Source organism: Pimephales promelas, chromosome 25 (genome assembly GCF_988280905.1).
Source record: "Pimephales promelas chromosome 25, fPimPro1.hap1.1, whole genome shotgun sequence".
NCBI lineage: Eukaryota > Metazoa > Chordata > Actinopteri > Cypriniformes > Leuciscidae > Pimephales > Pimephales promelas.
In genome coordinates, this window is record NC_142793.1 from 8167663 (window position 1) to 8194096 (window position 26434).

Consider the following 26434-nt stretch of genomic DNA (forward strand, 5'->3'; position numbering starts at 1 on the left):
CCTTGGAAACAAACCCTCTCAATGGTTCCTGCCCAGTCACCACACTGCACTGTCCTCTACAGGAATTTTTGAGTATGACAGAATTTAAAGAAAAACCTCATTGTTTTGACGAAACAGTTCTTTACATGTGGCTTCACTAGTGGATTCAATTCCCCAAGATCCAACTGTAAGGATTCACAAGGACCAGGGCGGAGCAGGCTGAGGGCGAGACCAGGGCGGAGCAGGCTGAGGGGGAGACCAGGGCGGAGCAGATGGAGGGAGGACCCCTGGTGGAGCCGAAGGAGACGGGGCTGACAACACCAGGGGGCCGACTGACAGGGGCGGAGCAAGTGAGAGAGGAGACCAGGGTGAAGCTGAGGGACTGACGACACGGGGTGCTGATGAGGGACCGAGGGAACATGGTGACAACGCAGGCTCAGGTGTATGAAGTGATGCCAGGGGCACAGAGGGACACGGTGAGGACAGAGGGAGTGAGGGCTGATGGGTGACCGGAGGGAGTGAGGAGTCCGACTGAACCGGGGGGGTGAAATGACGGGGTGAAGCCAACAAATGGAAGTCCAGAGGTGAAGGACGGGTGATGAGGGACCGGAGGGAATCCAGAGGGACGAGGGAGCCTGGCCGAGCTGGTGGACTGAGGGACCATGGAGGAGCTGAGGGAGGTAAGAGCCACGGGGGAGCCAATGGGACCGGGGGCCGAGGAAGTGTCCATGTGGAGGAGGCGGGAGGCGAACACTGGGGATTCACTGACCAGGCTGGTTTCGGGGAGCTGAAGGGCAGGAGAGCAGATGGAGGACAGATGAGAGGAGGCGGGAGAGGGAGGCTGGGTGGGATCCTGGTCTCGGGTGCAGGCTGGACGGTCTCTGGCTGGACGGTCTCTGGCTGGACGGCCTGTATGGTCTCTGGCTGGACGTCTGGGCGGTCTCTGGCTGGACGGTCTGGACGGTCTCTGGCTGGACGGTCTGGACGGTCTCTGGCTGGACGGTTTCTGGCGCTGGCTGGACGGTCACTGGCGCTGGCTGGACGATCACTGGCGCTGGCTGGATGGGGCTGGACGGAACCAGCGGTGAGGGGAGTTCAGGCTCGGGAGGGCTGGACAGAACCAGCGGGGAGGAGAGTTCAGGCTCGGGGGAGCTGGACGGAACCAGCGGAGAGGAGAGTTCATACTCGGGAGGGCTGGACGGAACCAGCGGGGCGGAGAGTTCATGCTCGGGAGGGCTGGACGGAACCAGCGGAGTGGAGAGTTCATGCTCGGGAGGGCTGGACGGAACCAGCGGGGCGGAGAGTTTATGCTCGGGAGGGCTGGACGGAACCAGCGGAGTGGAGAGTTCATACTCGGGAGGGCTGGACGGAACCAGCGGGGCGGAGAGTTTATGCTCGGGAGGGCTGGACGGAACCAGCGGAGTGGAGAGTTCATACTCGGGAGGGCTGGACGGAACCAGCGGAGCGGAGAGTTTATGCTCGGGAGGGCTGGACGGAACCAGCGGAGAGGAGAGTTCATACTCGGGAGGGCTGGGCGGAACCAGCGGGGGAAGCTCGGGCTCGGCAGGGCTAACGTGGAGCGCAGGCTCGGCAGGGCTGACGGTGAGCGCGGGCTCGGCAGGGCTGACGGTGAGCGCAGACTCGGCAGGGCTGACGGTGAGCGCAGGCTTCCTGGGGACGAGAATTAAACGGGGCCGCCGACTCGGGTGGAGAATCCCCTGAAAACTCACTGCGTTCATGTTGCTTTGTGGTCGGTCGATCTGTCATGGGGTGGTGCAGGAGTGCAGGCAGAAGGAACAGGAGGAGTTCGAATTCACACGAAGATACTTATTTAATTCAAAATTACAGGCAGGAAGACAGGATAACACCGAGTAACAATCAACATCGACCGACAAAGACAGACTGAATGAGATGGAACTAAATACAGACAGGAATCAAACATAACGATGTGAAGACAGATGAAACTGATGAATAGGACGAGGAACAGGTGGCTGATGAGGGAGTGAGTTCAGGAGTGGAGACAAGAGGATCCTGGGAAGTGTAATGCAGATGACGAAGACAGACTGGTGCAGACGGAGGACTGTGACAATAACAGGCTACAGAAATAATAAACCTAAACAATGGTGGGTTAGTGAATGGTGACATGAGAAGTAGAAAAGATCACAGGATCAATAACATACCACGGGATAGCCTGAATCCATTTCCGTTGAACTTCATCAACAGGGAACTGAGGGAAGGAATAAAAACGACAGATATGGCTGATTTTGGGAATAACAAAAAAAGGCCGGTGCTCAACAACTCTTACTAGTTGCTTGTCTATTTGTTCTGACCAGAGCGGAAGAAGATTACCGTGACAATTGTGTATTTCCAGTCTCAAATACGGAAGTGGTGAGAAAGGTCCATTGCGTATGTCTCCCTTATTTAACACACCTGATTCAGATCCTCAGCTTGTTAGGATAGACTCTATGAATTGAACTGAGTGTGTCAGATAAGAGAGACATACAAAATGTGCAGGGCAGAGGGTCTCGAGGACTGGAGTTGAGAACCACTGCCCTAGACTAGCCCCAGAATTCATTGCACGCCAATAAGGACAGGATTTTTTTTTTGAGAGAGAGAGAGAAATTGCCAAATTACACTTTTAAACGTAGTATTGGTTTAAAAATATCCGATTAATAAAAATGTAAAAAACAACAACTTTTAAATGCTCAGTCCAACATTCGCATACAGCCTTTGAATTGGAACACAGTCAATGATTCAATAGGTGTCACCATCGTACAGTCTATATACATGTCAGACCCAAGTTTATTAGATCTATGTCGTGCAGTGTGATCTGTAGTGATCTTATAGAATTGCCAAAATCGCAGTCTGTTGGAGGCACAACTGACGAGGACTTCACAACGGACTGTGTTTGCTGGGGTAAGCTTTTATACTTTAGCTTGGTAATAACGCTTTTTATCTCATTTATCTCTCTTCTATATTTGAATTTATCTACTTTATGTAGCTACTACAAACACGTGCATTAAGTCCTCATGGATTTTATAAAATGTAAAAAAAATGCTTTAATAAATAAATAAGTGTAAATTGCAAATGCTGTTCTTTAAACTTTCTTCATCAAAGAATCCTGAAAAAAAATGTATACACAAATCCGGCGAAACACGGAAGTAAATCAGCACCGCCATTACTGCGGGCCTTGCTGCTGCGGAAGTAGCGCTTTGTTCTTGTGGGGCTCATAATAACATTCCCTGTAATGTTAGTTGTTCAGAGAAGGAATACCCCCCAAATGTTTTTAATTTATGTTATTTTATTGTTATTGTTCATCTAGTTCATTTGCATTATAAATTTATGATGGGGAAATGTGTTTAAATTAACGTTGATGCAAATGCATAAGTTTATAGTGAGTAAAGCTCAAGCAGGCATGTAGTTATAGTGATCCTACAGGAGAGGGCGCCCACAGAAGAGAGGTGCAGGCGTGAAGTAGGAAGAGAAGAAGAAGTGTTTAGAGTAGTGTTGTGAGCGCGCGCAGCGCTAGTGTACTGCGACTGAATGCCGTGTAATGTAAGCAGTGAAGAGATTAAAAACGAACCCATCAAACTATATGCACGTCTGGGAATTCATTCATTTCGACATGCAACAAACTTGGAGGCACCGCTGGTATTTGTGAGAAGTGCGAGCCGGAGTGCGAGACGAAGGGATCACGAGAAGGAACACCGTGAGAGCGGAGAGTTTCGGCCGAGGAAGCGCGCGTGCATACTAGCGTGAGATGGATCTGGAAGCTCTAGCCGAACGTGTAACGGAGAGACTGTGGCTGTTGACACTCGAACAAGTGAAGGAGGTATGTGATTGTAACAAAATCCCTACCGCAAATGTCTCTACTAAGCGCACACTTATCATAAAGATTACAGAGTCGATTGACGCCGCGATTGATAGCGAGGAAGAAGACGTGGCGAAGCAATATTTGTGTTCAATGTTGTCGTTCATGGAGGCGCAGGGAGAGAACGAGGATGAGGAAGATGGCGGCAGTAATAAAATCGAGACAGTCAGCTCCCGGATTGAACAGGATGTAGTGAATGAGGCAGATTCACAGCAAAATCCCTCTGAACAACAGATCGGAAATACTACGATGAGAGATAAAATGGGAAGATTAAAAGTGAAAGAGGGTGAGAGAGGGAAAAATCAGCCTCTAGAACAGCAAGAATTTATTGGCATGGCCCCTGAAGTCACTGTGAGGAGAGATTTCAAAGTCTGCGGTCAGATTGGAGAGAGTGGGCAAAAGGATAAACTGTCATTCACTAATTTGATGCACCAGGTTGACAGAGGACTGAGGAGAGGCCACTGTGAAGCAGAAATTATTGAAGCAGTAATAAAAGCTATAAGCCCAGGATTGAGTCTACGCAATATGTTGGAAATTAAAAGAGATCTCACACTTTCACAGCTGAAAACAATATTGAAGGGACATTTCAAAGAGGACAGTTCTACAGACCTGTACTACAAACTGTTGAACATCACTCAAAGTGCCAATGAATCACCACAAGCCTTCCTTTTCAGAGCCATTGAGCTAAAAGAAAAACTGTTGCGCTCTTGCGAAGAAGGTGGCGAGTATTTCAGTACGGAGCACATTCAGAAAAAGTTTCTACACTCGGTTGGCACAGGTTTGACCAGTGATCATATTAAATTTCAGATGAGGCCGTACCTGGACGATTCAAAAATCTCAGATGAAATGTTGATAAACAAAATGAACGAAGCAGCCGGTGATGAAACAGAGAGACTAAATAAACAAAAGAAGAGCACCGGAAGTAAAGTGGCAAAAGTACACAAATTGTGTCCAGAAGTGCAGGCTCATCCATGCATGCAGGATGAAATGACTGCCAAAGTGCTGGTTCAGGAACAAACAAGTGAGGTTGTCAGACGGAAAGGCAAAGAGACATCAGCAACGGAGGGGCGGAGAGAATCAGAGTTATATGAGATGGTAAAACTCCTGAGAGACGAAGTTGCGGAACTCCGAAAAGGACAAAACAACCCTCCTGAGCGTATAGTCAAGGGAAGGTCCAGCTACAGAAAGGGATGCAGAGCTTGTCAGGAGAAAGGAGAAGAGGATCGATGCGAGCACTGTTTCAGATGTGGAGCTGTGGGTCATGCCGCCCGGGGCTGTAGAGCACCAAAGAATTCAGCAGAGGGCAGAAGTGATGTAAAAATATCTGTTCATTCAATGAGACCAGACAGTTCAACCTCCATTCTGAGTTACTGTGACCCACAAGAGAAAACTCAAGAGCTCCTGCGACAAAGAATTAAACAGCTGGAGGCGGAGTTAGAACAAAGAGGAAAAACCGAGCATGTTAGAGCTACCACCTACACCAACCACATACCTTTACGACGACATCCAAAATTGGAGAACCTCATTGGTCCAAGATGTATGGTCGACTGTTTCTTTGAAAGCGTGCCGGTGCAGGCGCTCTGGGACACAGGGTCGCAGGTGACCATCATTAATCAGGAATGGAAGAATATTTGTTTTCCCCACATTGCGAAACGCAGCTTAAGTGAGCTGCTGGACGAAGGTGAAACCCTCATTGGCCGAGCAGCCAACCAAACCGATATACCCTTCTCGGGATGGGTGGAGTTGAATTTTCAACTTGGGCGGAAAAGAGGGGCCCAGGCAGAACTTCTGGTGCCTGTGCTTCTCTCCAGTGAGCAGGGCGTGGGGCAGCCTCCGATCATTGGCTATAATGTTATTCAGCAGCTGGTGACAAAGGGAATGGAGCAGCACCCTGATATAATTCCAGAAGTGGTAAAGGAAGCCTTTTCATGTGACTGCAATAAAGCGGTTGTATTGATTAAAATGATGCAGAATGACGGCCAAGTTGTAAGAGAAGGAATTGTGAAAGTTGGACGGATTACTACAGTAGTTGCTGCCGGACAGACTAAAGCGGTGAAATGCAGAGTGAGAGCTGGTCCTCTAGTTTCCAAACAGGAAGTCCTGTTCGAGCCAGAAGTTATTCCACAATGGCCTGAGGGACTTGATGTAACTAAGATGGTGATCAGCCTTCAGAAGGGAAACTTGACTAAAGTTCACATTCCAGTTACCAACATCAGCAATGTGGACATTATGCTTGCTCCCCGCACTGTACTAGGACGAGTTCAGCAAGTCAGGTCCATTTATCCAGCAGACACCAAACCTGCTACTGTGAAGTCAAAATGGAATGATATTGGAGAGGATGTGGTGACAGCGGGAGTAGTGGTCACTGAAGGGAAGGACGTGATAAGCCGTGAGGTGAAAGATCTGAAAGAGATTGACAACACTGGACAGGATACTAATAGTGTACTATGGGACCCACCAGTGTCAATTGAACACCTCAACCCAGAGCAACAGAGGAAAGTTAAACAGCTGCTGAGGGAGGAGAGTGCAGTATTTTCAAAGGATGAGAACGATGTGGGTTGCATCCCGTCACTCTAAATGAGAATCAGACTGAGTGACACTACACCAGTAAAGCGCACATATGTCTCCGTTCCAAAACCACTACACAAGGAGGTGAAAGAATATGTGGAAGACCTTTTGAATAAAGGATGGATTCAGAAATCTCGCTCCTCCTATGCATCTCCGATCGTTTGTGTCCGAAAGAAAGATGGTAGTTTACGTCTTTGTATAGATTACCGGGAGCTCAACCGCAAATCCATCCCAGATCGTCATCCTATCCCACGGGTACAGGACATGCTAAACAGTTTATGTGGAAGTACATGGTTCTCGGTCCTGGATCAGGGGAAGGCGTATCATCAGGGGTTTGTGGAGGAGGGGAGTCGACCATACACAGCCTTCATAACACCATGGGGCCTTTATGAATCGGTTAGGATCCCCTTTGGGCTGTCCTCTGCCCCTGCCGAATTCCAGCGCAGTATGGAGGAGTGTTTAGTAGGACTCCGGGATGACACCTGCTTTCAATACTTAGATGATAACCTCGTGCATAGCAAGACATTTGAGGAGCATCTCCGTGATGTTAAGGAAGTGTTACGCCGCTACCAAGATCATGGAGTGAAGCTTACGGCTAAGAAGTGTGAATTGTTCAGGGCTGAGGTAAAGTTTCTGGGGAAAATAGTTTCTAAAGGGGGCTACACTATGGACCAGAAAGGAAATTGCACCCGTGCAAGCACTAAGAGACCGTAAGCCTAAGACGGTCGGAGACCTGAGACAACTGCTGGGGTTCCTGTCATATTATCGCACGTACATTCCCAGTTTTTCCCAAATGGCCAGACCCCTCTATGAACTGTTGTCAACAGGGAAGCCTCCAGGAAAGGGGACAAGTAGTAAAGAGGACAACGGTAAGAAGGGTCGGGGCAAAGTGAGAAAGACAGCTCAACTTCATTCCAGTTGGCCTATAGCTTGGACAGAACAACATCAGAATGTCCTCAACCAACTCCTTGAGTTCTTGCTGCATCCTCCCATTATAGGCTACCCTGATTTTGAACAGCCCTTCATCTTACATTGTGATGCATGGCAAGACGGACTGGGTGCCGTTCTGTATCAGAGGCAGAAAGGGAAACTGGTGGTCATTGGCTTTGGGTCTCGGACCCTAACAGCTCCAGAGAAGAATTATCATTTGCACTCGGGGAAACTAGAGTTCCTGGCAATGAAATGGGCCATTTGTGAACGATTCTGTGAATACTTATATCACGCAACCTCCTTTGTGGTCTATACCAGTGTTTCCCAACCCTGTTCCTGGCGGCACACCAACACTGCGTGTTTTCTTTGTCTCCCTAATCAAACACACCCGATTCAACCCATCAGCTCATTAACCCACCTGATTATGAGCTGATGGGTTGAATCAGGTGTGTTTGATAAGGGAGACAAAGAATACACGCAGTGTTGGTGTGCCACCAGGAACAGGGTTGGGAAACACTGGTCTATACGGACAACAACCCCCTGACATATGTTTTGTCCACGGCCAAGCTCAATGCCACCACCCACAGATGGATAGCAGAGTTGGCTGACTACAACTTTACCATCAAATATAGACCAGGCCGTGTACACCGAGATGCTGATGGGCTGTCAAGAATGCCTTTGGACATGGAGAGTTACATGCAGACCTGTTCGCAAGAGGCTAGCCCAAGAGTCATAGCTGCTGTCACGGACGCACTTCTTCGGAAGCCGGAGGAAGATGAGCCCTGGATGTGTCCAATCACCCTAACAACAATTTTCTCTGAGGTAGAGCTGGAGCAAGGAACAACACAAGAGACCAAAGTGACGTGATGAGTTGACTGTTCTGTATAGGCAGAGAAACAGGCTGTTTGTGGATGAGGAAGGAGTACTGTGTCGACGATCAGCAGGACGCACCCAGACAGTGCTGCCCGGAAAATACCGCCAGTTAGTGTTCAAGGAGCTTCATGAGGAGATGAGCTGATTGGAAAAGCTCTCTAAACAAGGTCGTCCACGCGTATAACTGTACACGCAGCGAAGTGACAGGTTATGCCCCTTATTACCTTCTGTATGGCAGACACCCGAGGCTGCCCATCGATGTAATGTTCCGCTTGAAGCCAAGGGAGAGTGGAGCGTCGCACAGTGAGTATGCTGCCAAGTGGAGAAAGCGCATGAAAGAGGCATATGAATTGGCATCAAGGACCGTTCAGAAGGAGCAGAGGAGAGCAAAACAAGGCTACGACAAGAAGATATATGGAGCAGATCTACAACCAGGAAACAGAGTTTTGGTGAGGAATCGGGGAGAAAGAGGCGGTCCGGGGAAACTCCGGTCATACTGGGAGGATAGAGTGCATGTTGTGACGGACAGGAAGTATGCAGACGGCCCAGTGTATGTGGTTAAGCCAGAACGTGGCCCAGGGGAAACGAGGGTCCTACACCGAACCTTTTTGCTGCCTTGCGACTTCCTACCTTTTGATGATGTCCAGCAGAACGAGAGTAAAACACAATCAAGGGGGAAAGTGTCAGTGGCGAAGGGGAAAAAGGACACACATCAAGTGAAGGCTGAGATGAAAGAGGATTCTGAGGACGAGGATGACTGGAGAGCCTGGACTACATTGCCGAAACAGCAACGTGCAGAGAGAAAAAGCCGACCAAGAGTGGAAGAGGATGAGTTCAGTTCAAGGGCAATGGAAGCAGATTTGGAGCAAGAGCCAGAATGCGAGCATGTACTGCCCATGGAAATGTGTGATGAAGAGGACAGAAATTCAGAGAAGTCGGCAGATGATTTGGAGGATGAGAATGAGGTGGCAGACGGGGGACAGGAGACATCATCCGGGGGGGCAAACGACATCAGCCCAGCATCAACTCACCTGCCACAAAGAAAGTATCCTTTCAGACTAAGGCACCCACCAACAACATTGACATATGATACATTAGGTACACCCTCTATTACACATAGAGTCATTTGATTTCATAGTTGCTATGGGAAGTGGTTAAAACAGTTCAAAGGTTCATAATGAAGACAAAGTTAATGGGATTATGTTTACTTTAATACACATAAAGTACCAGTAAACAGACATTGACACATAGATTGCTAAAATATGATGATTCAGTCAGAACAGCACTTATGTGGGTCTGTGTATAGAGCATAGAGTATGTTTACGGTTGCAAACTTTCAGCACTTGATGCATATGGCCCGTCCCATGACGGAGCAATGTTTCAGACATTATATGGCCAGTGGTGTCTATTTCAGCAGATGACATGAAATGGGAGATAAATGTCATGCAATGACAGGTTCAAGACTAATGAGCATCAAGTAAAGAGACTGACTCCCTTATGTACTTCTTTGTAAGACTCTATGAGACTCTGGGAACTATGGAATGCTGAGACAGCATTCATTTTTGGAGGGGAGAGTGTGGGGCTCATAATAACATTCCCTGTAATGTTAGTTGTTCAGAGAAGGAATACCCCCCAAATGTTTTAATTTATGTTATTTTATTGTTATTGTTCATCTAGTTCGTTTGCATTATAAATTTATGATGGGGAAATGTGTTTAAATTAACGTTGATGCAAATGCATTAGTTTATAGTGAGTAAAGCTCAAGCAGGCATGTAGTTATAGTGATCCTACAGGAGAGGGCGCCCACAGAAGAGAGGTGCGGGCGTGAAGTAGGAAGAGAAGAAGAATGGTGCGTTCTATTATAGCCAACGAACCGACTCGGACCTCGGATTTGACGTCACGTCCACACTTCAAGCGTTCTATTTGTTTTGCGCGTCCGAGTCGGAGAAAAAAATGGACGCCACCCAGAAAACTGTTATAATGGTCGCACTAGCCGAGTACCAGGCACTTACATTAAAAAAAAAATTATTATGACTACACCTTTTTAAAACGCAGCCATTTGAACTTGAAAATGTTCACTTTATTAATGTTTTTCATGTTAATCTTCTGTTAGCAACGCTAGCAACGTCAGTAATTGCACTCACAACAACCGATTCCCATACCTACAGGGACGCAGTAATACGAGTGATTATAACCGTCATTTAAAATACCAAATCGGTTCAAAAACAATGAAAACGAATCGGTTACCTAACGTAACCTCGGTTCTCTCTAGATGAGGGAACGAGTATTGCGTAAGCTAGCTTACGCTACGGGAAAGATTCATCTTTGCTGAGAAGTTGAAGCCAAAAAATTATTCCATAATTTTGTAATCATTGTCAACGCAGTCTCTCTGATGCAGACCATGAGAGGGCTAGCTAGCAGCTCATTGGTTCGCTCAGGGAGAATGCACGAACCTATGGGAGAGCGGCGCTGAGCCCGCGGCCAATGAGCGGACGGCGCTCGCTCATTGTGAAAGAGCCCGCCGGCGTGGCTACAGTGTTTAAAAGTAGCTCTCCCAGACTAGTTCGTCGATTCTTCAGCATGAAGTGAAATGCTGGTGGCGCAAGCACGGCCGGGAACGCAATACTCGTTCCCTCATCTAGAGAGAACCGAGGTTACGTTAGGTAACCGTTTCGTTCTCTTACGAGAGGTTCTCTCGTATTGCGTAAGCTAGCTTACGCTACGGGAACATCTGGTCAACGCCATGCGCGCTATGTAACCACTAAACATCCCAGGGGGGAAAGAACACCGGGGGAATCTAAGTGGACGAAGACAATAAGGCGGCCAGCATAGCGGCCGTTATCATCTAGTGCAAAACGCCCTAAGGCGGCCGGCGTAGCGGGCCGTGAACGTATAATGCATAAGCACATAGGGGAAACACAAGGGGCGAGCCGGTTGTGATAGAACTCCCAATAGTGCGGCTTCCTATAGGAGAGCTGTATGGTACTAGACCGCCAGAATTTTAGCCTGTAAGGCGGGAACTTCCAAGTTATAAAATCTGACAAAAGTGGAGGGGGAGGCCCATCCCGCAGCCACACAAATGTCGTGAATGGAAATTCCGCAGGACCATGCCCACGATGAGGCCATGCCTCTGGTGGAATGAGCCCTGATGCCCAGTGGGCAAGGCAGGTCTTTTGAGGCATAAGCAGAGGCAATCGCATCTACTATCCACCTGGATAGCGTCTGTTTCGAGGCGGCTCTTGGTGTGGCCACCGAACGACACAAACAGCTGCTCCGGGCGTCTGAACGCAGCAACGCGTGTAGTGTACACTCTGAGAGCCCGAACCAGGTAGAGGCGATCAGCGTCACGTTCGCTATCGGATGCAGGCAGCGCCGATAGAGAGATCACTTGCGCCCTAATAGTTATCTGCAACTTGTGAATAGGGTTGCCATAGGTATGTAATTTCAGGTTAGTATGCGTTTAATATTTTGTTTTTTTTTTAAACACAAAAGTTTAAACATTTGTTTTGGTGTTTCCATTGAGGCAATTAGGCCATTTGATGCAATTAATGGGCTCAAACAAGATGGCAGCGCCCATAGAGTTCGCAGCGGATTTGTGTAGCCTATAGGGTTTCCAAAACAATTTTATAAGCAGCACAACTGTTTTTAACACTGATAATCATCAAAAATGTTTCTTAAGCATCAAATCATCATATTAGAATGATTTCTGAAGGATGTGACGCTGAAGACTGCTGAAAAACTGACGCTGAAAATTCAGCTTTGCTCACATGAATAAAATATTTTAAAATATATTCACAAATTATTTTAATTTGTAATACTATTTCACAATATTACTGTTTTTACTGTATTTTTGATTAAATAAATGCAACTTTGGAGACTCAAAAACAGGCTGTCAATTCATAAAATCAGCTATGATGAGTTAATTGACCAGTTTCAATAAAATTTTTGGATACCTCCATGACCGATTTAAACAAATGAGACAGAGGACAAATATGTACAAGAAAAATCATTAACACTTCACAAATAAGGTTTTATTAGTTAACATTAGTTTAGTTAACATGAACTAAGAATGAACAATACTTATATTGCAGCATTTATAATGTTAATGTTAATTTAAACATTAATGCAAGTAACATGAACAAACAATGAACAAAATATTTTTTTCTAACTAACATTAAGAATGATTAATAAATACTGTAACAAATGTACTACTCACTGTTAGTTTAATACATTATCAAATTAACTAATGAGGCCTTATTCTGAAAAGTGTTGGTGGTATAACACTGGTGGTAAAAACCTGCATGTTGGTCTGAGACCTGCTCTTTTACCGTTAATTTTTATGCCAATTAAAGTTATCTTCTCACATGGACATAGGAGCATAGATGGTTGATGACTGCGTTCACCTTTGTCATGTAGCCTAGTTAAAATTGTGCCTTCAGATCAGTCCTGATTTTAGCAGTGGCTCGTTATGGGCGAAGGAATAAGCGGCCTTGTCTAATTAGCTAGATGGATTTGAGGACGCTGATTGGCTCAAATTTATCTTTGAATACGGCCCTGTTCCAAATAGTAGGCCTACACTTCATATGCACTTTTGGTCTTGGTGGACTTACAATGGCCGTTAAGTCCATGAGACCGTCAGACCGTAGACTAGAGTGTCCCATTTGTCATATTAGGTTTCAGAAGGGCGCCCCCTTGCGGTTGAAATGCGTGCTCGATGCGCACTTTAGCCGAGCCCGCACTGATGCGGATCAACACAACCAGGCACTCACTCATTGGAATTTCGAATTAGACTACTCTGCTGGTACCAGAAAGGCACGTGTGTATGTAACCCGCCCTCTCTGAGCCTCGGAAGGAATTTGATCACAGTCTTTCCTCGTTAAACTGGACTGGAAACGTCGCCTTGAATCTCTGAACTTAGAGAAAACTGGTAGACCGTGGTCACGCTCATGAATTTTGTGGGACGATGAAGCGTACAGGTGAGAGTTTTTCTTTTCTTTTTTTACATGGATAATTCAAGTCACAACTACAACCATTTTAATAGTAATCCGATTTTTTCTTTTAAGATATTTTTAATAGGCCTACAAATTGTATTATTTAAAAGTCAAACGGCAAAACATATTTGTCACCACTGGAAAGTTTGTTTATACTCGGTTGAACTGAGTTTTTAAAGGCAAAAGCAAAGAGACACTGACTAGTTTTCACATGGGTAAAATGCCAAATATTTCTGTAACAAATTAGCTTTCTATACGTTTTTATTATTATTATTTTTGTATTAATGTTTTTTAATACCTTTAGAAATATTCACTGGATCAAAGAGTCTGACAGCTATTCACGATTCTACCATTTATTTTTAATGTTTATTTATTTATTTTTTTGTGTGTAAATTTAATAGAATATGCAATAAATGTGGATTAATTCCATTACTGCTAAGGACTCTCAATGCCCCTTACCAAAAACAAGTATATTTAAAGTTAATTTTTATTAAGTATAGTGAAGTAAAGATCAAGTATATTTACTAATATCAATGTACTATAAGTATATTTATATAAGTTAGTGAATTGTTTCAATACTACTTGGGACTAAATTGGTGTATTTTTTTAGTGTATAAAAGTATACTTTTAAGTATTTTATATTTATAATTTTATATTTCACTCGTCTAGTACAATTATGTGGTTTTGTTTCATTAATACTGTATACTGTATGCCCACTAAACAGATTAAAATGTTATCTGATCTAATCAAAACAATATACAAGTCAAACAAAAATATTTTTTCAATAAAATACAATTATTAACTTTTTATATAAAATCATGCCATTTTTTAATAATTAAAAATAGCATTTTTTGAGTTTGACAAACACACCACAAAACACAGATATACACCATAGTTCTAAACATAATAATAATGAATAATTTCTGTACATTGACTCATTCTTTATTCACCTTTTTCTCATGGTTTCTCAATAGAATTAATAAAAGTATAGAAAAGAATAGCAGTTCTAATAGGGACTCATTGTTACGCAGTGTGTCAACACGCATCAACTGTGCAACTAAGATTTAAACCCAGCTAGTTTCTTCTGCTGGTTAGACCAGCATTAAAAAACTATCTCAACTGTTAAATAACAGATATAAGATTAACATAATATTAGATTTGTCTAGTTTTAAATAAACACACACACACACACACACACACACACACACACACACACACAAAACTGTGATGAAAAATGTATACTTGAAAGGAGTAGTTCACTTTTAAAAAACTTTTGCTGATAACTCACCCCATGTCGTTCTTTCTTCAGTCGAAACGAAATTAAGGTTTTTGATGAAAACATTCCAGGATTTTTCTCCATATGATGGACTTTACTGGTAACCAAACGGTTCAAGGTCCAAAAGACAGTTTCAGTGCAAACTGCAAACTGTTCAAAGGGCTTTAAACGATTCCAGACGATGAATAAAGGTCTTATCAAGTGAAACGGCCGCTCATTTAAAAAAAAAAATAACAAAGATAACAAACAAAAATATCAAATGGTCACCTTGCTCTGTTCTGTGATGCACGTTCGTGACTCTCCTGTTCGAACTCGTTCATCAAAATGAACAAATCTTTTTTTCGTGTCATTTGGTTCATTCAACAAACGAAATGAACTTTTTTTTAAATGAGCGATCGTTTCACTTGATAAGACCCTTATTCATTGTCTGAAATTTAAATCCCTTTGAACAGTTTGCAGTTTGCACTGAAACTGTCTTTTGGATATGTTCAGCAGATATGTTCAGCCAAGAACTACTCCTTTAAGAAATGCACATTTGCTATGGTTAAATAAATGTACAATGATTTCTTCCAAAGATTTTTTAATTTTGACAACCAGTAAATACACTAAGTTTTAAATACACTGGTTCGTTTCTTCTGCGTACTTCCATATTCAAATAGAAACACGCCACAGGAGCTTCCTGAGATTTGCTTTCGAAGGCATGGCATACCAATATTCATTGCATGCGTTTGGGCATTCCCTAGTGGGGACGCAGCGCTTTCTCCCCTCAGAACGAGGGGAATGCGCATTTTGAATGATCTAGATGATTGGCTGATTTTAGCTCACTCAAGGGATGTGCTAATCAGTCACGTGGAAACGCTGCTTCACCATCTGGATACACTGGGACTGTGTGTGAATGTGCAGAAGATCGTGTTTATTCCTAGTCAGAGTATAACATATCTGGGCATGTGTGTCGACTCAGTGGTGATGCAAGCCCACCCTTCTCAAAACACATAGAGATCGACTCTGCGCAGGAGTCGGAGAACTCCTCCGACTGAGGCGGGGAATTTTAGAGGCTTCTCGGGCCGATGGTGGCAATTTCTCCATCTGGGCCTGATGCATATACGGCTGCTGCAGATTTCCCGCTGAGGGCGTGGTCTTCAGGTCACATGTGAATTCTGGTCATTCACATTTGCGTTTGCGCTCTGAGACCGTGGCGCAACCAAGATATGTTCAGCCAAGTAGTGCCTTTGGGAATAGTGACACAACGCACCGTGGTCTCGACGGATGCGTCGACCTCAGGCTGAGGAGCAGTGTGCTTGGGCGTGCCAGCCTCAGCTCTATGGTCGGAGTCACAGAGAGAGTGGCACATAAACCGTTTGAAATTAAAGGCAGTGTCCTTCGCCCTGGAAGCTTTTTGTTCTAGGTTGAAGCAGCAGCATACTATTTCAAACAGACAACATGTTATGTGGTTTCATACATAAATCGCCAGGACGGTTGTGGGCAGATCGACACTTTCTCTCCATCAGAGCGGTGCATATGCCCGGTCTCCTAAACTGGGACATGCTTGGACATGCTTTTGAGGAACAGGATTCCTGAAGGAGAGTGGAGGCTTCATCCCCGGATTGGTGCGAATGATTTGTGATCCATTCGGGAGGGTGGACATGGATCTGTTTGCCACAAGCGAGAACACACACTGTAAGATGTCCTTCTAGCTATCTCACTCCCCGCTGACTGGAGATGTTCTGACATTGCTTTGGCTGAAAGCCAGGCTTCACGCGTTCCCTCCGGTAAAGATTCTGCTTATGGTGCAAAATCAAGGAGGAGAGAGCCCGATCTGGCTGAACAAGCCCTGGTTTGCGGACCTGGGAGAGATAATGGTGGCTCCCCCATGGCAAATCCCCCTCAGGAAGGGCCTGCTGTCTCAGGCGAATGGCACAATATGGCACTTCATCCCTAAGCTGTGGAACCCTCATGTGTGGCCACTCTAGTTTTCAGGGCTCTCTCTCTACAGCCATCCGAGCCCCTAGCTTCGATAGCGTTTAAGGAGCTCTCCCTGAAAATGGCTTTAGTCCTTGCTCTCGCCTCTGCGAAGCGCAATGGAGACTTACACATGTTCTTGGTGAACAATGATTATATCTGTTTTGGACCCGGCGACTGCAGTGTGCCGGGCTATGGGCTACGTGCCGAAGTCACTCTCTACACCGTTCAAAGCACAGGTTTTTTCCCTGTCTGATTTAGCGGCATTGACACTGTGTTTAACCCTCATGCTTGAGGGCTTATTGTGTTGTTTCTGCCCCGGATCAGTGCAGCCTTGGCTTTCAGTGCGTTTGGATATGCAAATTTGGATAGGGTCAGAGCTGATGTCTCATTGGTCTAGTTTCGCCTATCAGATCCGAGCATTCCTAGCGGCACGGCTATTGGCTGGCTGTGTCTCATACTTGAGTGGTGTAGCTTGACCCCGTTTCTCAAGGCTTATCCACACTACTCTCACGGCAGGATTTAATACAGTTCCCACAGTGTTGCTACGCAATGTAGAGTTACCTCTCTCGAAAGGGAACGTCTCCGGTTACTATCGGAACCTCGGTTCCCTGAGAGGCAGGAACGAGACTGCTGTGTTTGCTGTTTGCAAGCATTCAGTCATGATTCTAACGCAATTGTCGCGTCCAAGCTGGCCATAGTCCATAAGATTTCAACAAAAGTGGAGAAGGGAGGAGTTCCCGCAGCATTGCTACGCAATGTCTCGTTCCCGCCTATCAGGGAACCGAGGTTACGATAGTAACCGGAGACGTTTTCGGTTCTGACAGACCCCAAGCCTAATGGATGGTTAAAAAAAACATCAACAATGATTGACATTTAATGAATTTAACAACTTAAATAATATTTATATTTAATATTACTAATAAAAGTTCTAAAAATTTTACATTATGTTTCAGGTATTAAAAAATACCAGCTGTACCAGATATGTAGTTTGTTTATGCTGTTCTTGTCATAATTAACAAAAACAAAAATGAATAAAAACCATCTTTCCAAGAAAGTACATTCTTTCTTTGCCGTAAATTGTGTTAAAGGTGGAATACCTAAGATTTTTGCATTAAAATATACCAAAATCACAAGGCCAGTGTTGTATATTTAGTTAAGATGATAACTTACAATATTCCAAATGTTTCAAACAATGTTTAAATCGCGAGAAAATTGAGATTTTAACCAAGGAAACGGGGCGTGTGAGCAGGGGTGAGCTGGGAGTCGCGAGTCAATCGCATCATATCCGCTTACCTCGGTTTCCGCTCGTACTACGTGTAGTCCTGGACAAATGCGGTAGTTGTAGTTGTGCGTTAGTGTCTATCAAGCAAAATGTACATGATTTTTTATAAAGTTACCAAAAAGGAGGACAAGCCACGTCAACTCCTTGCAAGAGACCTGCCCCTTCAAACCCTCTCCACCATAGCTTCGTCCAGTGACGCGTACAGTAACATCTGTGATAACTAATTTACTTTTAAACCTGACTTCTCTTGCGGTTCTCTTGCGGTATTTCAGTTTAAGGAAAAACAAGCATGTCATTAAACGCAACATTTATAGAAATCGAACTTTACCTCATCCATGACAACTAATTTTCGATTCCTGTCTGACTGATTTATCCACGGTGGAGTTGAAAACAACAGTTCCCATCATTCCGCGTTCCTCCACGTCGTCATCAAGCAAAGCCGTTGTTGTTTTGAATGTAGCGCCCTCTAGCGGCATCTAAATCTTAGGTATTGTAGCTTTAAATCTTCTACTAGATTTTAATTCAGAGAAAAAATATATTTTTTAATATTATTCATATTATTTTGACAGTAGGATATTTAAAAAGGACAATTAAACAAACATGCACGAGCAGCGACCACGCCACAACCGTGGTTGTTAGAAATTATTTATTGAAGTTGGGGATGAATAGAAAAAGGATGAAGTGGAAGGGGGAAATGGATGGTAGTCAGTTTGATATGTTATTGAATTGAGTTGGGGATGAATAGGAAAAGGAAGAAGTGGAAGGGGGAAATGGGTGGTAGTCAGTTTGATATGTTATTGAAGAGAGTTGGGGATGAATAGGGAAAGGATGAAGTGGAAGGATAATATTCAGGTTGGTCTGGGCGTCTGGTGTTGGCGGCTAGAAGACTCAGAGTGGGGGCATCATCTCAGTTAAATGTAGGCCCTAGGTCGAGTGATTAGGACCCCCCCCCCCCCCCATAAAAACCTGGAAGGGAAGTGAAGAGGGCATGATATGGATGGTTGAATGTAGGGCTGCAACAACTAATCGATAAAATCGATTATAATCGATTATGAAAATCGTTGTCAACGAATGTCATTATCGATTAGTTGGTCTGATTACGTCACGGGGATTGTTTACATGGTACATGCGCTTCTTACATGCGCTTCTTACATGCGCTTCATGAGGCACACACGCAGTCTCTCTCCCTCGCCGGTCTGTGCGCAACACGGACGGTTTGGAGCACATTATCTTCTGTCTCGCATGTGCACTCTTGATTCCGTGAGTTTGAACTAATTTGCGGGCATCAGGAAACCGCTATCAATATGCAGCATACACGAAAATCATTCACCTTTCGGCAAATTCGCCGTTTTGAAACCAAAATAGGTGACCTGCGTTAATCGTGTATACTTTATGAAGCCATACTGTAGTATAATGTGAGATAGAAATGTATATTTAAGTCATTAAATTCAAGTTAACGTAAGCTTTTCCCTCCACTGCGGCTGTCAGTCATTCTCTATTCGGTGTTCAAACAGCGCGTCACGTTACAACAGTTAACATGATGAAACTCTTTCCAAGATGATTCAATGTTATTATAATAATTGAGCCGTAGATAAAGGTCTATGGTTTCGTAATATAATGACTATCTTGCTAGACTTTTATTGCTGTAACTTAATCACTTTCTACTGAGTGTCTGTTAGATCACAACACTATAGTAGAGTCGGCGCAGTATAATTGTTCTTCACGTGCACAGTAGCCTAACTGAAATTTAAAACTGCTAAAAGAAAAGGCTTAATAAACTATTGCAAAGATACTGTATAATACACAGTCAATATTGCTTCCTCACTAAACAGCTGTGCATCTGATTTTTAGATGTTTTTCATGAATGTATAACAACAATACAAAGAGCAATGTGTAACGTTTTACCAGAGTTAGTGCTACACTTATTGTCTCTTATTTTTTCCCCACTAAGGAATGTTTTTTTCACTAAATGTTCAGATTTTATAAAATTCTTGTGATTTTTCTAGGCTAAGTTTTTCTGAGTTATCCACTAATCTAGTTTACAATAGCATTTTTGTCATAGGTTATGGTCATATATATATTTTTTATTTGTTGTTTTTCTATATAATGAAGTTGTCTGTATTAAGAAGATTGTTTAACACACAAAAGAGTGTGGTTTTTAGGGTTTTAGGGTTTTATTTAGTTATAATAAACAAAAAAATGAAATAAATTTTTTATCCGATTAATCGATTAATCGAAAAAATAATCGTCCGATTAATCGATTATCAAAATAATCGTTAGTTGCAGCCCTAAATGCATGTGAGAGGGATGGGAAGGGAGGATTCGAGAGAATGAGACAAACAGCACTGTAAGGGGTGGCCCAATATAAGAAGGTTTTGAGATGTCAGGTGACTGGTTGAGGCATGGCCCCGCTCCCAAACCTCAGTTAACTAGTCAACTCCATGAAAAAGTGTCCCAGGGACAAAATGTGCTTTAATGGTCAACTGTATTTCAACCAGAGTGTTCTTTTCTTGTTTTTCTGTCTCCATGTGGTTTTCTTTTCTCAGTGGGTGATCATAAACCTCCTGTGGCTCCAAAACCAAAGGTTCTCCCAAAACCAGTGCAAACAGAACGTCCATCCGCTTCCGAGTTGTGTGTTTACCAACATAACCCACTTGCTGTTAAAAGTAAAGTTAAGCCTGAAGTAGCACCAAAACCATGCCTTTTCAAACCTCCCTCTCCTTTCAATTCAAAACATCTCACATCCAAGGAGGTCCATCAACCTATTTTACAAGAAGAGTCTGACATCACAAAGAATGTTGGCGTTCTAAATTTCAGAAATGGAATGCACACTGGGAACAACAAGCCAAAGTGGGATTACGTAATTCCAATCTGTGTATGCAATGACCAAAATTGTGCTGATTGCTCACCGAAGGAAAACAACCAAAATGTTAATCAACATGGGAACAGTCTTGATCCGTGTAAAGCAGGAAATACAGAATGTCCCAGAGAGAGTTCATCCAAATCTCCCCTGAGAACACAGGAGGAAGAAAAGAATTTGGTGTCACCTATTTTGTCAAAGTGCATATCTCGTCTCCACTCATTCAATAACGATAATTTCCATCCAAGTGAAAAACCTCAGAGTGTTTCTGCGATGCAAACTACCAAGAAACACCAAAAAAACATGATCTCTAGCATTAATTCATCTGTTGATAGTGGCCAAACACCAGAGCCTCTAAAATGCAGTGTGCATTGTAGTCAGCCCCCTAAGCCTCTTAAGAAAGCACCACCAGTTGCCTTGCCGCGCAAAAATAAGATGGAGCAACCCAAAATTATCCATCAGGAGTCAGCGGGCCTTACCAAGTTTACTGCCTTACCTGTTGATGTAAACAATCCAGATCCATTATGGAGAGAAAGTCCTAACAAGGTGAACATCAATGCGAACATCAATGCTGTAAGACATTCTAGAGAGATCAAAGGTCCTCAGGCCATAAGGAGCTTTAAATGTACCCCGTGTAACAGCCAGGGCACCCCAGCACCTGTCCCACGCCAGAAAATCCCTAAGCTGCAACAAAATAAAAACCAGCAATTTGGTGTACAGGGGACTGAAAATAAAGAACAAAATCTGTTTGTATCTTCTGAGGTATCAAGCAACACCCATCTGAAGAAGTCATCCCAGAAACCTCAACCTGATAGGCGAAGGCACGATAACATTGGGTCTACAGAATTTTCAGCAGAGAGACTTCCTAAAAAGACTCCGGCATTCAAAGGTCCACTAAGAAATGATGGTCACATTAATGCAATAAATACAGAAAGAAATCCCCCTCTTGCATTTGACGGACAAATTGCCAATCAGAACCAAGCAAGTGATGTGCCAAAAAAGAAGACCGGCTTTACTCTCAAGCCTAAATCAAAGTCCTTATCCTCAGCAGATATACATAAACCTGATGGCCTCAATAAAACCTCCTTTCTAAGGATAATGGACCTTGACTGTGTCAAAAAGGTTCCCAAGTTATCTGTCAAGAGTGGGCTGGTCCTTGATCTCACTCCAGTTATGAATGAGGATACAGAGGAAAGCCACAGTGAAATCTGTTCTCATACACTGGTGTCACTGCACAGTGGTCACCTTGATGCGAATATACCTCAAGATGAGCAGAGTGCAGATGAAGATCTCACAAAACATCTAGAGAATTCTGGTGAATCTGAACATGCATATGAAGATATCCCAGAATATGAAAATCTGCCTCCTTTTAGCACTACAAAGGCACAGGATGCTGATATATTCCAAAATCAGTCAACTATGTATGAGGACGATGGTATTTATGAAATTCCAGATCTGTTCCCTGAACACTACACAGACACCAAAAATCAACAGTTTCTTAAAAGGTACATTTTTTGCTGATTTGAATAGTTGAGATGAGGAAATTTAATTCCTGAATTTGAATTGAAGAAGCAAAATGAAGTACTGCATTTGATTTGCAAAATATAGAATTACAATTAAAATTTTAATTTATTTGCTGAAAATAACACCCTAGAACAGCTTTGATGTTTTTTTTTTTTTAAATTGACGTTTACAGGCCTCGACAGACATTTATAGTTTGATTATATCATCAAATTTACCATCAAAATGTATAAATTTATTAAAAAATCTATACCAACAATAATAAATAGTCTTGGTTTAAAATATATAATGGCCCTAAAAAGTATTTGGACACTTAAGCAACACTTTATGGATGTAATATTTATGATTATTAATTTAGATTTAATCAACAAAGCCTGGGCTATATTTTTACATGCAGTCTTATTTGATTTAGGGCTGTTTTCTTGTTTACACTCCAATAATTAGACACTTCCTGACTAACAGCAAAAACAAAACTTTAGGTAAATACAAAGTGAAGAAGTTTGATTTATGTGACAGCCATTACTTTTGTGACAGCCATTACAGCACATACTTTTAAAATCTGGGAGGCTTTTTGATTTTTTTTTTTTTCAGAAATGTGTTGGAAGAAGAGCAAGAATTGGAGGATATGCATTCGGAAGAAGATGAATGCAGCTCAGAAGAGGAGGATGACACCATCAATAGAGAAAAACAGGTACTGTATTCACATTTTTGTGATAAAAAATATTTTGGGTATTTTCACAATTTGTCCTTTTCAGGGTTCTGAGCACGGTTTGGGCCCATATGTGAATTCTCCAAATGATCTCAGACCCTTTTAAAGCAAAACAAACCAAATTCATTTCAGGAGGACATCAGATGCCTCTGTACATTCATCATGTCTGTGTCTGCTGGCAGATCTCTCCAAATTATTTATTCATGCCATGCATTTGAGAGAGACACAACTGTGTGAACGCATTGTTTATATTTTTGTGTTGCCTGCAAGATATTTAATTAATATTAATATTAATTAATATTATAATTAATATTATTAAACCACTGCATGGAATTAACTTAATGTATGTTCAATAGTAAACGAAGTAAATGATGGCATGTTCTCATAATGCCTGATATCACCAGTTGATTTAAAAAAGAAACAGTATGAATACAGAGGTCCCCATTATTACTTATGTGGACATAAAAGGATCTGAGTGTGAAAGCACCCTACTGTAAATGTTATGAAATGCTTAATAAGATACAACATTTCATTGTCACGGTCAAGTGCAATTTATAAATACGTTCTATACATAGATTAACTACAGTTAAATATTTTGTTTTGAATACATTTTTTCTAGACTGAGAAGAAGACGACCAATAAATCGAAACACATTGTAAATGAGATCTTGTCTTCTGAGAAAGTGTAAGTGTTTTATCCAGTCAAAACTTTTTTAAAGGAACATTACCATGTCATTCTTTTTTTTTTTTTTTTTTTTTTTTTTTTTTTTTTTACTGTCGAACATACAAGTAGAATTTTGAAGAATCTTCATACAGCCCTTTTCCATCCAGCGCTTTTGTTAAATTTCTGGTTACCCTGTTTCAAGTTTTGTAATATGTGGATGTTACTTTCTGGAAAAGAGTTTCATCAAATTCTCCTTTTGTGTTCCAGAGAATAAAGAAAGTCACAATTTGGATCTTAATGTTTGCATTAATTAGTCCTCTTTTATAATACATGTGTATATTTTTTTATGTTTTCTTTATTATACTTTTTCTCTTTATTTATTCACAGATTTGTGCAAGTACTAAAGCTCCTCCATGTAGTAAGTGTTTCCAGTAACTTGTTGAACTGATTTAGGTGCAGTCCCGTTAGGTAGGAAACATTACACATAAGCCCTGCTTTTCACCCATTTCATGAAATGTGAGTTAATCAGTCACATGGGTTGTTTTCCAAATCTGCTACTTTATTGTTGAAATCACACTGACTTGCAGTCACTTGCAGTCAGTGTTGGTAATCTGTTACTTTTACCGCATTTATCAGTGTTTTGTTGGAATTGTTTTTTTCAAATAGCAATTCAGTAGCTTCAGTGTGGGTGACTGAAGTTCAGTGGTAGTAAAGTTAACTATCAATAGTTAATGGCTTTAGTTTTTCAGGACCTAAATCTGTGTACTGAGTAAATAAACCAAGTTTCCTTAAACAATGAGTTCACCCTCATGTCGTTCTCAACCCATATACATGTGATGAAGAAACTGTGTTAAATGTTAACTGTGTTAATTTTTACTGTGTTAAGAAACAAAGTCTTATTAATCCTAAAATAATTATTTAATTTTCTATAGTTTAATCTCACTTCCCTAAACCTTGCAGGATTTTCGTGAAGCGGTACTGAAGGCCTCCTGTCAGGCGGTAAAAGCCGTGATCGATGAGCGAGTCGTGAACCAGATCTTGTGTTCTTTGCCCCAGCTGTACGAGCTAAATTGCGACCTGTTGAAGGAGCTGGAAGAACGGGTTACTCACTGGTAATGCAACTGCACCAACATCAACAAATACCAGAAAGCAGCAATCTTGCATACCTTCTTATTTACATTTAAACTATGGGAAGTCACCCTTACAGTAGCTCTACAGTGCATTTGTAGGTTTGCTGTGATTTCATGGACATTGTCCCTGTAGAACCTGTTTAAAACCACATCATGTTTGTTATAGCCAAGCTAGTGAAAGAAATCAGATAAATTGGTCAATGGCAAATAACAATGGCATATAAAAGAAAACAATTGTGTTACGTTCTTAAAGATGGGTAAGATGTCCCATTGAGCCAGCTCTCTGACCAGGAATCATCCGAACCTTCCCTCACGTTCCATTGCCCCTGCTCGTCATAGAAAATTTGTTTTCAAGTCTTTGTATTTATGAATTGCAGTTTTAATGTAGTGACAATTATGAGCATCAGATCATTGCCTATATACTCATTGGGTCTAGCCTGACTTCGTCATACTCATATTCAAGAAAGAATATGAGTGATTCAAGAAAGAAAGAATATATTCAAGAAAGAATATGAGACTGAAACTCCTCCATTGGGTTTGATTATGAGGTGTGTCGTAACCGAACCAGGACAAAAAAAAACCTCTGCACTCAATTGGATAGTCAGTAGACCTACCAACCAATCAGAGCAGCGCATAAGTCAACTCCTTTGCATAGCGCAGTTTTCAAATACAGAATGTATAGCCTAACTTTATTTATTTTAGAAGTTAAAGGTTCTCTAAGCGATGTGGGGCCAAAACATTTTTTGTCACATACATCAAACGTCTCCTCACTATCGGCTAGCTGACTGTCCCCTAAACACACTGTAAAAAAACGCGGTCTCTGTAGACACCACAGGCTCCACAAACGGCAACAAATCAATCATGTCTCACCCGGACCACGAAACCTAACAAACAGTGTTCCAGCCAATCACTGGCAAGAAGTATTTGAGGGTGGGTCTGGGGGGTTAGTGCGCTTGCACATGAAGGGGGTGTGTGTGTGAAGGAGATAAGCATCAGAGGGAAGTTTGAAAAATGGCCGACTCACGACCAAATAGACGTCGTTCTGAAGAACAAATTAAAAAGAAGAAGGAGTCGGATAAAGAACGTGCGAAGTTCCGAATTTACATCGGTAGCAAAGCTTTTGAACGATGGCGAGAACTCCGGCGGCAGAAGGGCTTCCAGTCCGACGTCAGGTTGCTCTGTTTTTGCTGGACAGGTGGGTAACGTTCAATTGTTTTTTTTCTTCTAAATTGACGCTTTCTGTTCGCCAAACCCACACAAGGATATAATTAGCTAGAAATGCACGTTCACAATTATTTCAGGAAGGACGGAAGGGAGGGGGAGGAGATGAGATGCGGCGGAGGGAGGGTCTAGCTAGCCTCCGATTTGTTTGAAAATATTCCGAACGTCAACAACACCCAGGATCGCTCAGAGAACCTTTAAATAACGAGTGTTACTTCTTTTACTTACTTCTCCATGAGTGCTACCAAAGGAGAAACCACAACGACCACAGGCTTTTCATTACGTCCCATGATCTTCTTAACGACCGTCAGAGCCAGCTGATAAGTTACACTTTTCCCAAATCATGTAGGAAGGACGCCAAAAATATCTTTCCGATCGACAAATGCCTTGATTGCAGTTCTCTGTTTGTCTATTAAAATGAATGCGCTGTCGATTTTTTTTTTTTTTTACAAAAGACACGACAGCGGAATCTATACATCTCAATTCTCCAGCTGCAGTCATCTTTGACAAGCGCACTTTGATGACGTGAGGATTACGTTACTGAAGACCACCTGTCAATCATCGTATAAAGCCCTCCCTGGCAATTTGATTGGCCCGA

At 42.8% G+C, this 26434-nt stretch overlaps 2 protein-coding genes across 2 annotated transcripts in view; both read left to right on the top strand.

Annotated features, from left to right (window-relative positions):
• The first annotated feature begins 3739 nt into the window (after positions 1-3739).
• LOC148965031 (uncharacterized) lies at positions 3740-6427 on the top strand. The gene is made up of 2 exons (XM_089127372.1): positions 3740-4201; positions 4832-6427. The coding sequence occupies exons 1-2, from the start codon at positions 3740-3742 to the stop codon at positions 6425-6427; spliced, it is 2058 nt and encodes a 685-aa protein (XP_088983498.1).
• A 6536-nt stretch (positions 6428-12963) lies between these two features.
• LOC120473389 (FYVE, RhoGEF and PH domain-containing protein 6) overlaps positions 12964-26434 on the top strand; it is a 32035-nt gene continuing 18564 nt past the window's right edge. The window contains exons 1-6 of the mRNA XM_039663225.2: positions 12964-13197; positions 20279-22097; positions 22705-22804; positions 23442-23506; positions 23873-23903; positions 24446-24597. Of these exons, the coding sequence (XP_039519159.2) occupies positions 13185-13197; positions 20279-22097; positions 22705-22804; positions 23442-23506; positions 23873-23903; positions 24446-24597 (2180 nt within the window). The 5' untranslated portion in view covers positions 12964-13184. The remainder of the gene's footprint in view (positions 13198-20278; positions 22098-22704; positions 22805-23441; positions 23507-23872; positions 23904-24445; positions 24598-26434) is intronic.

Bases quoted from the DNA above. Each gene is read 5' to 3' on its own strand.
- LOC148965031 (XM_089127372.1), top strand. From the start codon at position 3,740: ATGGATCTGGAAGCTCTAGCCGAACGTGTAACGGAGAGACTGTGGCTG. The intron at 4,202-4,831 runs GTGAGGAGAGAT...CCATGCATGCAG, and splicing joins GCATGGCCCCTGAAGTCACT to GATGAAATGACTGCCAAAGT.